General features: G+C 44.5%; 1 protein-coding gene across 3 annotated transcripts; it reads right to left on the bottom strand.

The window, feature by feature from the left end:
* Window positions 1-1781: 1781 nt before the first annotated feature.
* si:dkey-199f5.8 (beta-1,4-galactosyltransferase 3) lies at window positions 1782-16425 on the bottom strand. 3 transcript variants are annotated; one of them, XM_030370721.1, is made up of 9 exons: window positions 16286-16411; window positions 15657-15771; window positions 11690-11784; window positions 10308-11165; window positions 9884-10119; window positions 6441-6628; window positions 5290-5412; window positions 5085-5189; window positions 1782-3535 (listed from the first exon to the last, which is right to left on the bottom strand). In XM_030370721.1, exons 4-9 carry the CDS (start codon window positions 10561-10563, stop codon window positions 3325-3327), a joined length of 1119 nt encoding a protein of 372 aa, XP_030226581.1. In that variant the 5' UTR covers window positions 10564-11165; window positions 11690-11784; window positions 15657-15771; window positions 16286-16411; the 3' UTR covers window positions 1782-3324. The 3 variants fall into 3 exon arrangements, with proteins under 3 accessions (XP_030226581.1, XP_030226580.1, XP_030226579.1); XM_030370720.1 differs by lacking the exon at window positions 15657-15771 and adding an exon at window positions 12610-12646; XM_030370719.1 differs by lacking the exon at window positions 15657-15771 and having other exon boundaries at window positions 16286-16425.
* Between the last annotated feature and the right edge of the window lie 302 nt (window positions 16426-16727).

Genomic DNA, 16727 nt, shown 5'->3' with positions numbered 1-16727 from the left:
CATTTTGTTTTATGTGGCGTTGTGGGTTCCATCTCTCTGCAATACTATTTGATCTTAAACGGATCCCCCTGTGGTCCAGTTGGTACGGTCCGAACTGATACTGGAGATACTGGTTAATTTTCAACCAGGATACTTTCTTTCGTAGTTGCATGGACATTTTGTGCGTGTGTGTGTGTGTGGGTGGGTGGGTGGGTGGGTGGGTGTGTGTGCGCGCGTGCGTGTGCGCGCGTGCATGTGTGTCCAAGTATATATTGTTATTCATATCATTGTTTTAGAATCAATACACATGAACCTTCCAAGCCTGTAGGCTTAGTTTTATAGTAGAGTAAGGATAAGGTGTTAGTAGAGTAAGACTAGAATTAGGGTAGCTTAAGTAAAGTTAGTTGGGTAGGAGGAACCCCTAATCAAGCTTTTATGGAATATCAACAAGTTTTATTCCTACAATACTATGTATTTACCCTGTTCCACCACTAGATAGCTGAGTCCGACCGTACAGCAGCCGGTTGCTTAGGGGAGGAATGTAACAGGTGCGACGAGAAGAATAGATTATAGAGTGGAATAGAGAGGAAATACAGTACAGTAGAATAGAGTAGGTGCAGTAGAGTCGGTTGGATTGGAATACAGATACTAAATTACAGAATACTGCAGAATAGGCCTACTACAGAATAACAGGATGATACTCAGCTACACAATACTAAAACTCTAAATATATGCTAAATAGTTGGCCTGTTAAGCCCTTTGAGTCAGTACCTTTGATTAAGGGCTAAAATTGAAATTTAATTAGATTGAAATAAAAAAATAAAATCCCTAGCAGAAGCTCCAATACAGGAAGTTCCTGCACAGTAGGCTACGAACAGCGTAAATATGTCTGCTGTCTGTCAGAGGTTAGAATGGGTAGTGCAGGCCAGCTGACATTACAAACACAAAGCAGAATTTACAGATAAGTAACCCTGAGAGTTATGTGGTGATATCCTATATAGTGACAATTAATGAACCTTGGATTGATTTGAATGCAGAATTAAGAGTAAACTATGTAGGCATGTACATTATGCGTAGGCTACCCACTCAATTTTAAAATGGCAAAATGTTTTGTCTGATAAGTTATAATTGAATTATAACTAACTTTATGAACTTTCTTTAAAGAAATGTCAGCCAGCCAAACAATTATGCCGTTGCCGATCTGCGACGGAATCGTTACATAGAAAATAAACAAGCCGCCAAGTCGATATTGAGTGTCCTTTCTATCTGCATCCATCAAAGTAGACAAACAACCCCACCCAATTGCAGAAAGGGGGCGATGTTAGTCTATGCTCAAGCCCTGCATGCGTATTTATAATTTGGAACGTTTGCAAATGTAACGATACAATTAAAATATGGTAGATATATTTATATACCATATTTGTAATATTGCACGAATACTATGTGTAACAAGGCATTGTCAGTTTATAACGATGTCTAGTGTGTTAAGGCTGTGTCTCAGTGTATATAGGCTATTCTATTAATGCCATGTTATAATTTATGAAGACTGCTCTACTGTTCGATAGGGAAAACTTTCATGGCACTTTATTTTTAAAACCTTTAACTGAACAAAAAGCCTGTTTTGCCCAAGATATATCTCTGAGCAACGTCTCTTACTACTTGTCAGGAACTAGGTGGCACTTGTCTAATAGCATTGCATACAGTCAACAAAACAACTAAAAGTCCTCGGAAAACACTAGACAGAGTTAGTCATAATTGGATTTAAGCCCAACGATTCTCAATCAAACTAATGAACACAAAAAGCATTAGAATAAGGAGTTTTATTGTGAAGAAGATATCCTGTCTGAATAAAATTGTCCTTCAAGCATCCCATTTGGCAGGACACAGTCTCAAATCGATAAGAGCATAAACCACACACCTCCCTACGCCACTCACACAGCACCCACACTAGAGCTCTTTGGTCTGCTCCTACTGGTCGGTCCCGCTTTCTGGGGATACAGGTACTGGTGTCTGGGGTTGTAGCATCTGGGGGGGGGGGGGGGTACTGGCTTTGGGGGGGAAGGGGTTCTGATGTCAGGGGAGGAAGGGAATCTGGTGTCTGAAAGGCTTCTGATGCCTTTGGTGGGAGGGGGTTCTGGTGTCTGGGTGATGGGGCTCCTGGCTTTGGGGGGAAAGGGGTTCTGTTGTCGGGGTGGGGGGGGCTGGTGTCTGTTGTCTGGGCCAAAGGGGTTCTGGTGGCTGGGGGGGGAGGGGGCTGGGGTTCTGTTGTCTGGGCCAAAGGGGTTCTGGTGGCCGAGGCCCGGTTCTGTCCCCTAGTCCATGATTCAGTTTCGGAAAACACGCCTTCTGGAACTCCTGTTGTCAGAGAGGAGGGAACAATGTCCGCCGGGGATCTGAACAAGGGTTTGACGAGAGGAACGAGGTGCGGACCGCGGTACGTGTCTGGAAGCGCTTCTGGCTCCGTGAGGAGCCACCAGTGCTGAAGGCTGCGTCAGCCCACAGGCCCCGCAACGGGACGGCCAACGCTTTTGATTGACCACACATAGGATAGAACCTCTACTGGAGAAGCAAAGTGGTTAAAAGTTGACAGCACTCACGAATTACATTTACAAAAATATACACATAATCAAGGCATATAGAAGTCACTGATTGACTCATTTTGATTGGACAACAAATCGGTAGCCAGGGACGGCGGCCGTCTCTCAGACTTGCTGCTTAACAAGGCAAAGATATACAACTACACAGGCGTACCATCAAACACAGTAGAAAACTAGACTGAACTAAAAGGGCTGGAGCCTACAGGCCACCTATGAGGGCGTGGGCTGACAGAAAAGGCGTGTTTTGAATCATTTTATCTCTTTGGAAGCAGTAATATTAACTCTTTCTTATTCACGGCTCCTTTATAAAGAGCCCTATAAGACGATGATAAACCCCGCTAGTACCGGGAAGCAGCTGTCCGTATGCTACCAACTGCTCCCACCAGGCCGGCACCGAAAAAGAAGAAGATGAAATAAAAAACTAAAATCTGTTTTCATTAAAAATGGAACCATTCATCCATGGACTTTAAGGCAGCGTGAGGGTTAGCCAGCGGTCGGCGCTGTACATTACATACGTTTACATGTCCTAGTAGTAACTCATAGAGTCCATGGTTTAACTCTACTCCAACCCGCGGTCCGGAGTGTCTTTAAAGATCCGTACCTGTTGTGTGTGTGTGTGTGTGTGCGTCTCTTCCTGTGCAGCATTAACAAAGTGTCTCTAGTACGGGCACGTGGGTTCCAGTGGGTTGGAAACCCTGCATTAAGAAGACGTAACCTTCCGGTCAACTGCAACTCCCCAGCAGTGCCACTAGCTCTTCCCTGGCTCCTGGTTGGGTTTGGCTGGGTCGACGGGTTCTGGCTTGGCAGCTGCTGGGGTTTTGTGGAGGCCTTCCTCTGTGCCGATGTCCACCGTGATGTTGGTGTAGAGGGGATGGTGCTGGCGCCGTACGATCTCATACTCTGCAGTGTTCATCCCGTCCAGCTTCCACGACTGGCGGGTTTTGGCCAGCATGTTGAATCTGGAGAGACCAGGAAACATCAGCACCTCGCTAGGTTACCCTCATGCTAAACCTCTCCTTACTACCCCACCTAGCTAGGTTACCCTCATACTAAACCTCTCCTTATTACCCCACCTAGCTAGGTTACCCTCATACTAAACCTCTCCTTATTACCCCACCTAGTTAGGTTACCCTCATACTAAACCTCTCCTTACTACCCCACCTAGTTAGGTTACCCTCGTACTAAACCTCTCCTTATTACCCCACCTAGTTAGGTTACCCTCATACTAGACCTCTCCTTATTACCCCACCTAGCTAGGTTACCCTCATACTAAACCTCTCCTTACTACCCCACCTAGCTAGGTTACCCTCATACTAAACCTCTCCTTATTACCCCACCTAGTTAGGTTACCCTCGTACTAAACCTCTCCTTATTACCCCACCTAGTTAGGTTACCCTCATACTAAACCTCTCCTTACTACCCCACCTAGTTAGGTTACCCTCGTACTAAACCTCGCCTTATTACCCCACCTAGTTAGGTTACCCTCATACTAGACCTCTCCTTATTACCCCACCTAGCTAGGTTACCCTCATACTAAACCTCTCCTTATTACCCCACCTAGTTAGGTTACCCTCGTACTAAACCTCTCCTTATTACCCCACCTAGTTAGGTTACCCTCATACTAAACCTCTCCTTATTACCCCACCTAGTTAGGTTACCCTCATACTAAACCTCTCCTTACTACCCCACCTAGCTAGGTTACCCTCATACTAAGGCCCAATCCCCTTTCTACCCCTTCCCCTTGTTTTGAAGGGGTAAGGGGTAGAAATGGGATTGGGCCTAAACCTCTCCTAAGAAAAAATTTGACAACAACAAGGGGTTCCCTGAGGTACTTGTGCTGGGAGGTTGGGTGTGTGGGGTGGGAGAGCCATAAACACAGTCAGGACTTTTCTTTCGATCGATATGTTGTGTGTTAACGATGGGCCATGGTGTGAACAATGTCAGTGCTTCTTCGCCGAAACTCAGGAGAAACTCAGGATTTCTAATTGAATAGAACCCTCTGAAACATTTTGTGATCAACACCTTGCGGGATCATCTCGTGATGCTTGAATCCAGGCCCTTAAAGGTTGTATCAGCTATTCTGGTTGCCCTGACTTCAGTAGCGAGATTCCAAACAAACAGAGCCAGCTAGCCCCTCCCTCCCGTGTTTGGAAAATGATCATGGACGCGCATTTTCATGAACGCGGATGAAAATGCAACAGGAATTTGTAGCTACCACTTCGCATGCACAAGCGCGAAACACCACAACACCCACCCCTTGTCTGTGATTGGTTGGCACACTGTTTATTTAGATTTTGAGGTGTTGGTAGTACCATTTGTTTCTGTGTGCGATCTCGGAGCCTAGGCTGCATAGAGAGACGCGTTTTTTTGACAGCCTGCTTATGGGACGGGCAGCCAGCGGATCGTGAAGAAAAATACAGATGAATGTGATACTTTATGTTACTATCAGAATCGCTGATACAACCTTTAACCAAAAAAATTCCTAACTGAGCATGGTTTTGACCTCACCGTTTAGGATTGATGTCGTTGCCTTTGTCCAGCTTGTGTTTGATCATCTTGTAGCGGCCGACTCTCACGGACGGACGCGTGATGTGCATCCCACCGAGAGAAACCCTGAAAAACACCCGAGGGACATCAGTCAGACCGGGGGGGGTTCTTCCACACATGGTCGCCATCCAGAAGGAGCTGTGGGCAGTATGGGGGAGCAGGGTACCTGACTCCGATGTCGTCGTCCTCCCCCCCCCAGCCCCAGTAGTTGTTGGGGAAGCCGTTCATCTTGAGGTAGTGCAGCGGAGTCAGAGCAGACACGCCTCCGAAGTACAGATTGTAAGGAAGCCTGGATGGGACAAATATCTAACATTTTAGATCCACACGACACAAGGGGAAACGGGGGCTAAACCTTTTTTAAAGAAAAACTAATACAATACCTTGTATTCGTTTTTGTGCTCTTTGGAGAAACTGCTTGACTAACAGGGGAAACTACCCCAATTGATCTAGACCGACTCAAATCCCCAAAAAGAAGCCGGCCATATAGGAGGCTGCCCATCCGGCAAGGACCTTGGATTACTGGTTACCTGGTAGCCTAAAATTGCCGTGCAATATCATGCCCAGCCTGCCGCCTTTCTGAATATCTCAACAGCTTCTACGCACGGTTGAAGGCGAGCAACACCTTTCCTACCGTGAGGCTAGCCTGAGGACTGACGAGAGTGCTTACGACAATTACAATTAGGGCATTTAGCAGACGCTTTTATCCAAAGCGACTTACATCGGTTAATACACACATTGACACACGGCAGACGGCAGAGTCAACAATGCAAGGCGACAGCCAGCTCGTCAGGAGCAGTCAGGGTTAAGTGTCTTGCTCAAGGACACATCAACACTCAGCTAGGAGGAGCTGGGGATCGAACTAGCCACTAACCATTCGGTTACAAGACAACTGCTCTACCACCTGAGCTAAGCCGACCTACGAGATGAGGAGAGCTTTTAAAAAAGGATTTAAGGGGCTCTGTGGTATTACAGACCGTGTCCTCAGAGGTTGGTCCGGCCAGGTATTCACCTCAACGTATATTCAATCACTCGCTGACCAGTCTGCAGCTCCCAAATGCTTCAAGCAGACCAATCCAAAGAAACCCTCCGTCACCTGCCTGAAGGTATAGCGACCTGTAGCTCCCACCTTCAGCCATTCATCCACATTCCTCTACTTCTTGGACATATTATTCAGAAACATATCGTCTCCGTTCATCGATATGCCAACAAAATAAGTGGCCTTTGCCGCTATAATAAAATACAACATCCCACCGCTCTGTAGAGGTAGAGTAGATGAACAGATAAAGTGTTAAACACTGAAGGAGAACAAGAACTCACTTGTAGCCAAACTTGTCCATGGCGATAGCAGCGTGCTTTGGGTTGGCGTCACAGATGTACGTGTTGCGGTCGTCTTCTGGGATCAGGTCCACATCGTGGAAAAACAGGCAGTCCCAGTTTTCCTCTCGCATCGCCTCCCGGAAGCCCACGTTCATTAGCTTGGCTCGATTAAACGTGTAGTTCCCGGCCTAGGAGGACAAAGCCAATCAGCTCATTAACTAGGCCCCGAAGCAATCAGCTCCTTAACTACGATCCACCACCAAATCCCTTCTGCTCACCCTTACCAATCGCTCCAAATGTTTTGGACAACCGATCACAAAAGGTCAATATGTTGTTGACCCTGACATGAACACAGCAGGTAAGTCGAGTTTAATAGAGTATATATATATATAAAACAATATATAGTCTGTCATATCTATCTGAATATCAATTAATCCCCATAGGAACCAAAAATAATAATGAGAATAGACTATACTGGCTTCATCCTTTTTAAAGACTCTGACAAGGAACATTTGTGTTTTCGTGTAAAAGATGTAATTTAGGGCCGTTTATAGATCTAATAAGCATTAAAACAAGGGCTGAGGGACTCATCTTTTTCCAAATGCAAACTATTTTTTACCCCTGAGGTCAACGAACTCCCAGTCAGATGCAAAAATATATTTAAGCCTATGCCTATAAAGAATCCTATATATACACACACAGCAGAACGCCTTGGGGGAGACGGCACAACGCCTGGGCGGCAACAAGGACTGCAAGGCCGCGCTCACACTAGGCAAAGTTAAATCTACCTAGGAGGTCGATTTATCCTCTAGAGATCTCTCTAGTTGTTCTATCGAAGAAAACTTATTTGCACGTTTGTATGACGATTTTCAGAAGTGAATTTGTACATGGGCCAGTGAACCCTTTGCTGATTTGAGACCTTTAAATACTATTTTTTACAGTGCATTAGTGTTAATTTTTTGGTTGCCGATAACACCCCTACAGATCCCTGCCTCCAGCAATAATATTGGATGAAACAAATACGAAGCTGTGGAAGGTCAAGACCAGATTTTAGCTCGCCACAAGACTTCAGATATTAATCTAAAGTCTGATTAAACTCTAAGACGATGTATGATTTAAACCGTAATGCTACTGATAATTACTGCTTAGCGATCCGGTCTTTTTTGAGCATCATCGATTTTATTCACAAGATGTAATAGATCAAATATGATGAACTATCATTCATAAATCCAGTATCATATACAATTTCTAACTGCCAATGTCAACAGACATAAATACAGTACATTGTGCTAATAATTGTCAGATTAACAACAATAAATAAGTTACCCATTGTTCAGATAGAATTCTAACACAATGTAATGCAGTAAAAAAAGTTTACAGTATTTTTACTGCGCCTCATTAATCGTTTACAGCACTTCAGATGTAATTTATGAGCACGACTGTAGCTAAACTATCAACAGGCAAATGGTTATTTTAGTCACGAACCCTTATCCATAGTGTACTGTTCACTGAACTCTGTGTTTGGGCTCTATGCTGCTGGCGAACCTGACTGGGCAACAGGAGACGACCTACCTGCTAGGTTGTCGAAAACGGTGCATTTCTCCACCTTTATGGAGATAGACTTTTTATGCTGCAATGAATGCAACCTTGCACAATCTCCTTTATCACCTGCTCCGACCATGAATGAGCAATGGTGGTGGTGGTGGTGGTGGGGGCTACACCTAACTTCGTTAATGCATAATGTTTTAAAAATCTAAAAAATACATATATAAAAAAAAGAATATATATATATATTTTTTTTTTTTTTTTTCAATACATTGGTAGTCAATGCGGGCCCTATTGTTGTTAAGGCGGCTGCCTTAACCATACAGTCCTCGGGGAAACAATGTACCTTTGACAAAGGTAGCAAGGATTTAAAGCCTATCGGTTTCTATTCATTACTCCTTTGTTATTTCAGCAAGGCAAATATGTACATTTGTTCGCCTCGTTTGTTCTTTAAATATGGTGGGGTGACGTAGATTCAACCCAGCATGACAGGGTCACTCCCACACAGTCCTGTATTACACCTTACGCTCGCTTACATCCGCCCCAAAAAAAGGCTTGAGTCCAAACCCGGATCCAAACCTTCCCTCCATGGGAACCGGACCCTCGCAGCTATGTGTGAGCATGGTGTTTGCTAAGCTTTGTACTTCGCTGGAGAGAGTCGACGAGTGACGAGTGACAGTCTTGTTGTATGATCCACTGAGTTGTTTGGTGAGGGAGGGGGGCGATCTTCCTAAACATATATACACACAAGTAGAGGTGAGGTCCGTATGTTAATTGTAGTTGTCTGAAATCCAAACTCCCAACACTCCTGTTACCTTGCTCTTGGAAACTGGAAACCTGGACAAACTGGAAACCTGGCTGTTTATCACCAGTTCTGGTCTTTCCCGGAATCAGTGTTTACCTTGTTCATATATTCATGATTTATATAGGGATCGGCTTATTATCGGTGCCGATATTCGGCATTTTGACGCATATCGGCATCGGCCTTATTTTTTGATCCGACGGCCGATATGAGATCAATTTAAAACGGGGTTATTTTGGCTCTGATGCAGCCGTGCCTCTCTGTCAACTGCGTAACCACGGACCCCCTCGAACCCCTAGGCTTTAAGGTGAAGGCTGATTAGCTTTTAGCGTAACGTTAGCCCAGCAGTCCGCTTTCTCCTTCTCTGGCTCTAGACGCTCAGCAGACTGTAGCGAAACTCTACAACTCACGACTACTAACGTAACTGTGAGGCCCAATACTTTAGCAGCAGCTGTCTGTTCCTATGATAAACATGAAACTTGAAACAAGGTTGCTGATAATATTGATAGGGAAGTGGTCAGTGATAAAAGTAAGAAGTGTGTGTGTGTGTGTGTGTGTGTGTGTGTGTGTGTGTGTGTGTGTGTGTGTGTGTGTGTGTGTCATGAGAAACTGACAGCAAAGCAGCGTCTGTCTGAGAGAAAACTGCCTGGCAATAATGGCTGTTTAACTAGGGAACTATTTCTTTATTTAAATTTTCAGTTGTAAAAGATTAACATTTCAGTTCAGGAAAATTTTAGGGAGCCATTTATTTGTTTAAATTGTGTTATGTTGCAAATCTGATAAGCTGTTGTGTTTATTAAACATATGCTTAAAGGCGTTTAAATGAAGTTAAGTGTTGTATTATTCTGAGTTTGTATTATTCAAAATTTTTACGCCAATATTTTCCCTTTTTCTGTAAATTAATATCGGCTCCAAATATCGGTGATCGGCCCCCTTGACTACTAATAATCGGTATCGGTATCGGCCCTGAAAAAAACATATCGGTCTATCTCTAGATTTATAAATAATATTTTTCTTTCCGGCAACATGTCAGAGTCTTTTAAAAACAATAACTTACAGCCAGCAGGTGAACTAGTTGCCATGGGGATGGTCTCACCTGGTGTATGATGTAGATCCCATAGTTGAGCTGCTGCCGCTGGAGGAAGGGGTGCAGGTAGTAGAGGAGGAACTTGAGGTGGTGTTCGCGGTTCCTGTGGGGGATGATGATGGCCGTGCTGTGCCTGGACTCACAGCCGGGCGGCCGGTACCGCCCCCCCCTCACCACCAGGGGGTTCTTCCGCTGCACCTGCGCCAGAGTCAGGCCCGAAGGGAAGCTTACATGGATGGGCCCACCTGAAACCACCAAAGAGGAAGAGGGAGGTGTAAACCACAAACAGAACAACCAGGACTATAAAACACGAACAGAACCAGGAATTAAAAAAAAAAAAAAAGAAAAGACGACAGAAGCGTGAAGCTAAAAACCACGACAGAACCGGGTAGCTGTGATACAACACGATCAGGAGGTCCGAACGTGAACTCACGTATGAAGGGCGAGGTCTGGGGGCAGTAGGTCATGACGTCACTGCTGGACGGGGCCCTGGCCAGGATGGTCAGGTTGGCGTAGACGTCGCTGCCCGTGGCCGACAGGTTACGGCCGACACCGTCGCTTTTGCGGAATATGCGCATGAAGTAGGTGACCCGTCTCTGGTAGCCCTCGCGGGACAGCAGCGCCATGACGACCAGCTGCACGCCCAGGAACATGAACAGGTATCGCCACTTGGACTGGAAGCTCACCATGGCGACGGAGGCAGGGGGGGGGGGGGGGGGGGTCGTCACGGCGACGGGGGGGGGGGGGCAGGGGGCCAAGGCAAGCGATCGGCGACACCTCGTCGAGATGTCTTAGCAGCATGCAACCGCACCCGGGAGGCCAGTGGCGTCAAACATAATGGTGACGTGGTCGGGAGGGGTGGGGTGGGGGTGTGGGGGTGGGGGGGGGTTCCCAAAGGCACTTTTGGCAGGTTGTAAACTAGGGGTGACCCAACCAACAGAGGCCTTGAAGCAATGAAACACGAAACGAAAGACAAGTTCAAAATGTTTGTATTTGAGTCGCTCAGTTCATGGCTGCACGCAGTGAGCTCTGAGCGGTGCGAGGTGTGTGTGTGTTTCAGCGGTGCTAGCTGTACTGGATGCTAGTATCGCGAGAGAGGCTCGTGCTCTAGCAGCGCAAGCTTTAATGGGGGATGCTTGCGCTGCTACGTGCTACTGGCGCTAGCTGAACTGGGAGCCAGCGGTGCTAAGCGGGGCTGGCGGTACTGGGTGCTGGCGGTACTGGGTGCTAGCGTAGCTGGATGCTAGCGGTACTGGGGCTTCTGCTGGTCCACGTCAGGCCCCTCATCCCCCTTCAACACAAAACACAAAACAGTCAGCATATTTTACACTGTTTAACCATTTGAAGAAGGACAAACCCATTCTGGCTGATCAAACCATCAAAGCCGACACTTGTTAAAAGCGGTCAGATTGCTCCGTCAAAGATTTGTCCAAACAACCCTTCTCGATTCAGCCAAGAGGATTTAGCATGGTTGCGCCTGCCCCAATCGTAAACGACTGCAGTAGCACTTTGGCCTCCGATAAAACATTGGTTTAGTACTTGTATGGCGCTTAACGGTTTGTTTTGGATTTTCTAAAATGTCATGACGCAGGTTGATTCTTTATATAGTTCTCGTTTGCCGTTGTGGCGAGCGCACGTCAAGCTTGAAAGGATAACGGATGTTTAAGTGAAACCAGGAGAGATGGTTATCACACAGACCAGAGTTTTAACTTAAAAGTAATTGCTTAAGTGCCTAAACAACTGTTAAAATGGCTGGCTCTTTAACTGTTAACCTAACAGACTGTTTAACTAAGTGTTTTGAACTGGTTAACTTACAGGCTTGGGGTCCAGTTTGTTTACCATGAGCCAATCAGTAGCTGGTAGACACGTCAGTAGGCGGGACACGGGATCAAGACCAATCACAGCTCTCTCTGAAAGATAGCAGTAGACGAGGTTACTGGGACTGTCAGATACAACCATCACAATCATGTTGTCCTGTGCATTTCTTAATTTAAATGATATTAAACTAGGTAATTGCAGTACTCTCTCTCTCTCTCTCTGAAATGCTAAGAAGGCCGATACCATCAGTGTATCTCTCTCTCTCTCTCTCTGTCTGTGTTGTTGCATCACACCAAGCCCCAGATCAATAAGTTATCTAAGCAAATGCACAAGATTTATGATTTTACTTAATGATTCGATACAGCTCGTTAGATATTTTGTTGTGGATTTCAACAAGTAGTGTCCCACCAACCTTTCTAACTTTAAGGCCCAATCCCATTTCTACCCCTTACCCCTCCCCCTTGTTTTGAAGGGGTAAGGGGAAGGGGTAAGGGGAAGCTCAATTCCCTTCACCAAAATAATCGAGGTATTTAAAGGATTCAATTAACAATGGAGTTTCACTTTTCAATAATAAATTGTAGATAATAGTGTATCGGATGGACGTACGCGGACAGGGGGGATTATGCCGGGTGTGTCTAGTGTGCAAATGGAGCATTCTTTAATACATCCATGTTTTGGAGACTTACATTTTTTTAGGGTGTTTCCCGGATGATAATTAAAAGTAGGCCATCAGTCTTTCGGAGGAAGTTGTCATCCAAATTGAAACGTTTGCGATATAACTGCGTGCTATTTTGCATTCAAAACAACCTATATCTACATACCACAGTGTAGATAAACATTGTTGCCCTGCTATCGAGATTATGATCAATACACACAACAGATAGCAATAATAACTATAGAATGAGAATGTAGTTTACCAGTATGGATGCAATATGAGGACTGTGTGATTTATGCCTAAGGGAAAAAAGAGACAGTTGGTTTTGAGGCTTAAGGTCAAAGATCAAACCGTGATCTCTGACGATGCATTCGCTGCAGATCTACAATCCGCTGAATGGCTTGTTGCCTCATTATAAATGACAACCTCTACGATAACACAAATCTCAAAGTCTAGAACTATATGGTCGAGCTGATGAAGCAGACAGGTGGTTTTACTCTATTTTTTTTTTTTTTAAGTTGGATGTGTGACTGTGTGTTTCTGTGTGTGTTTTTCCTCAACACAGGGACTGTGTTTAAAACACAAACAGCTGGTCCTTCTCGTATGAACCCTCGTATAGTAATGACGCTTACGCCACTCAGCTAGCCCCAGTCTTCTGAACTGGCTAGTGTACCAGCTATCTAGTATACTCTCCGCTAGTGTACCAGCTGTCTAGTGTACTCTGCATTAGCTTGTGTGCACTGCTAGCTAGTGCACTCTGCTAGCTAGTGCGCTCTGTCCATGAGCTAGTGTACTCAGCCGGTTGGTGTACTCAGCTAGCTAATGAAACTGGACCCCCCAGACGAAGGCTGCCTGCATCTGTACTAGATTCCCAGGTATGTTCTTGGGCGTGGCCACTAGGTAACAGTTCTCTGTTTTCCATGGAAACAAACAGAGAGGCTTAATCCGAGGGCAGAAGGCACCGCCGGGTGCCATACTAAACTACTGCAGGTGTCAATTTCATCCTGCTGGCAGGGACAGATTACACTGGATGGAACAGGGGGACAGCTTATTATATTGTTGCTCTTTTGGCAATATTCATATGAATGACATGATGAATATCTCAAGTTTGTGTTTTTATACATTGTATTTATCAGAACTTTAATATATTTTTTATGTTCTTTTCTGTTGCGGCAATAAAACAATAAAATAAAGGTTTCTTTTTTTAAACTGCATTACCTTATTATTTTAGTGAGGAGTCATAAATAACTACAAATAACCAATGTTAGGGAGGTCGGTTTATGTTTGGTTATGCGTTTCTGGAATTTATTTTACATCGGAATATTGAATTAAACACCAAATATTTGTATGAGTAGTATCAGCCTTAAATATCCTTTATCGGTCGGGCTCTAATGTAGATGGCACCACGCAACGTCCAGTTGAAGTCAGAAAAACGTCATGTTAGTTAAGGCTTATAAAAACACTGCACAACAACGCCAGCCAGAACTGTAATGATACAAGCACCAAAATGACCCCAGAGATGAAACTCCTAAAAGTAGCCATAGGGAGAGGAGAAAGGAAACCAAACCACAACAGAAGGTATACAGTATCTCTGGCTGTCCCTGAGTTTCATCGATGAAAAGGTTGTCATCAAGATAAGCAGGTCAACGCCCCAAGCATTAGCAGTACAGATGGGTTAATGTGGAGCGTTACATTCCCTGCCAAGACACAGTGGATTGTTATATCATCTCTATAAGTAATTAAACCAGTGATAAGAAACACCACAAAATCAAGCCCTTAGCTAGGGCAATATCAACCCTTAGTTAATGCCAGAGTGAAAAATTGACATCTGCTACCAGCCAAAGGCCAGTAATATATTTCAACCATTCGTTAGGTATAAAAATATAATTTGTGTTGCATTAGATGTACATAAACAGTTCCTTTGCCGGTCGATTTTTCCACCATGGACGGACAAATTCACAGAGTCTGTTGCAGTTATTATGACATCCCTGTTGGCCGCAGGACGGTACAGTTGTACAGCATATGTCACATTCAAAACAAGCCTCTAGGTCCCGGTTATAACAACACGAAGGAGCCGGTTCCATTCAAAACATTTAAAAGGAGATGGTGAGGTGAAGGGACCGGGCCAGTTCTCAACTGCTGAGCAAACATGTAGCCACTAGCCAGCCCCTTCACCGTGGAAACCAGACGGTTGCAGGTTGCGTTGCTAAGCGTCTCCCGAGCTGCGGGGCCCTGGCCCCCCTGGGGACGAACCTGGAGTTCATCAACTACCAAGGAGGAGAGGCGGCATGTTGCTGAAGCAAGCCCCTCAGGGGACAAAAAAAGGAGCTTGCGTTTGGCAGTAACCAGCGACTACTGCGGGAACCAGTCTGAATATTAAACCCTGAAAAGCAGCTCTACAGGTTAAACCGTAGTAACATGATCCGACAAGGGCCACATTAACACTTATTTACAGTTAATTGATCATACTTCTTTTCATCATTTGTTTTATTATTATTATTCCCGAACTTCCCCAAGTAACTCCTCCTAGAAACTTCATACATGCTAGAAACATGATTAAACCTTTGTTATATATCAAAAGACATACAGCAGTGTTTTGAATGCTACAGACACAGCAGAAGTATACCTAAAACATACAGGGATATTGCAAATGCAGCATATGCACTAGCATTATACCTGCACGACAGCAACAACCTAGTAGAAACCACCCAGAGACAGAACAAAACAAAAGCCACCCAGAAAATCCTAGCAACTACCTAGAACACCATAAAAACCCAGTAGTAGCAACCATACAGAACAACCGGGCAACCTCTAGGAATAACCTAGCAACTAGCCAGACCACCGTTACCCATTTCACCCCGAGCAGCCACCATACAACTACAGCACTCCTCCAAGGCAAGCTACACTGCTTTCCCAATTTTCAAGGAAGTAGGTCTACTTCCTTGAAGATTCCTTGAAAAACTTTATTTTCAGAAGCTGCAGTTGTTGTTCCGGTCTTAAGACAAGATACAGCTGGAACGCTAATGAATTTAAGGCTTAAATTATGAATAAACGAGATAAACTAAAATAACATGGGCATAAATAATGATATATGCTAATAAAACATGGATACCTGGATACCTATTGATCCAGAAAAATAGACTATACGGTGCACTACACATAATAGTAGTTTAAAGAACAGTGAGGGGAAACCAAAAGATAGGTGACCATGTGTACTTTAAAAGCAAGCTCCGGACATATTGTTGAGGTTTTTCATGTTGGGAGACTACATCATGCACCGTCTACAATAATGTAAAAAATCATTCAAACCGGTTTTTCCAGGAACAGGTTGATGCTTCCTTCTGCTCGACTATCCCCTCCCGTCACTTCAGATGTCTGATCTTCTGTGCTCCTTTGACTCCTTAGAATAGATCATTGACTAACCCTATCAAGTTAACACTAATCAATCGTGATGTCAATCCCAAATGACCGTAAGTGAAATATGTATCAATCCAGCAATGGATGTCCACGACAACTTAACTACCATTCCTATGATATTTTAACACAGATTTAACTATCCATATATCTGTCCATCTTTCCATCAATCTAACGTTAAAGTTACATATACATATAAATATCTCCATATATCTACAGAAAGAAAGTTATTGACTCTATAGTTATTTCAGCTGAGGTGAAATTCGACAACTTTTGCCGAAATGCCGTTTACCTTGGGAATTGCACCCACCAACAGCAAGTAAATCAAACGCAAATATACAACAAGATTAAACAACCTCGAAGTAGAAGTTGCCAGCTGTTGGGGAGCTAGCCCTGTTAGCTAGCTAGCTGCACGTCGCAACACAACATGAAGCTTAGATAAAAGCATATTCATCATTGTACAAGTATTTATGAATCGTATCTAAATATATCCATATGTTTGTATTTCGACGCATCATTCTCACCTAGACAGGTTGTTATCCTCGATGGCTGGTAGCCCCATCTGGAGCAGTTTATATTCTGGTCCCGATATGTTTGGAAGTTAATGTAACGGATATGTAGTGCAGAGTGGATGGTCAGCCGCTGTTGGCGGGGGAGGAGCGAAGGCAGCTGCCGCGCAGCGGCGCATGCCTCCTGATCCCCGCCCCCCGGATCCCCGACCTCCGGATCTTTCAACAGCGCTCGCAATATTTGAATAATGTTTAAGTTCATCCTTGCTCTAAACCAACAGTCCCCGATATAGTCGGCTCAACTCAAAATAATAAATACTAAATTAATCTTGATTGATATGGGAAATACATCTGCATGGTCAATGTTTTACGTTGCAGTAGTTATGTATGACCATTGCATAATCATCAGCACAGTAACTAGCACAAACCCAGATACCCATATGAAGTCAGTAGCCAA

Source organism: Gadus morhua, chromosome 11 (genome assembly GCF_902167405.1).
Source record: "Gadus morhua chromosome 11, gadMor3.0, whole genome shotgun sequence".
In the NCBI taxonomy this organism is placed as follows: domain Eukaryota; kingdom Metazoa; phylum Chordata; class Actinopteri; order Gadiformes; family Gadidae; genus Gadus; species Gadus morhua.
This window is presented reverse-complemented; position numbering and strand designations above follow the sequence as displayed.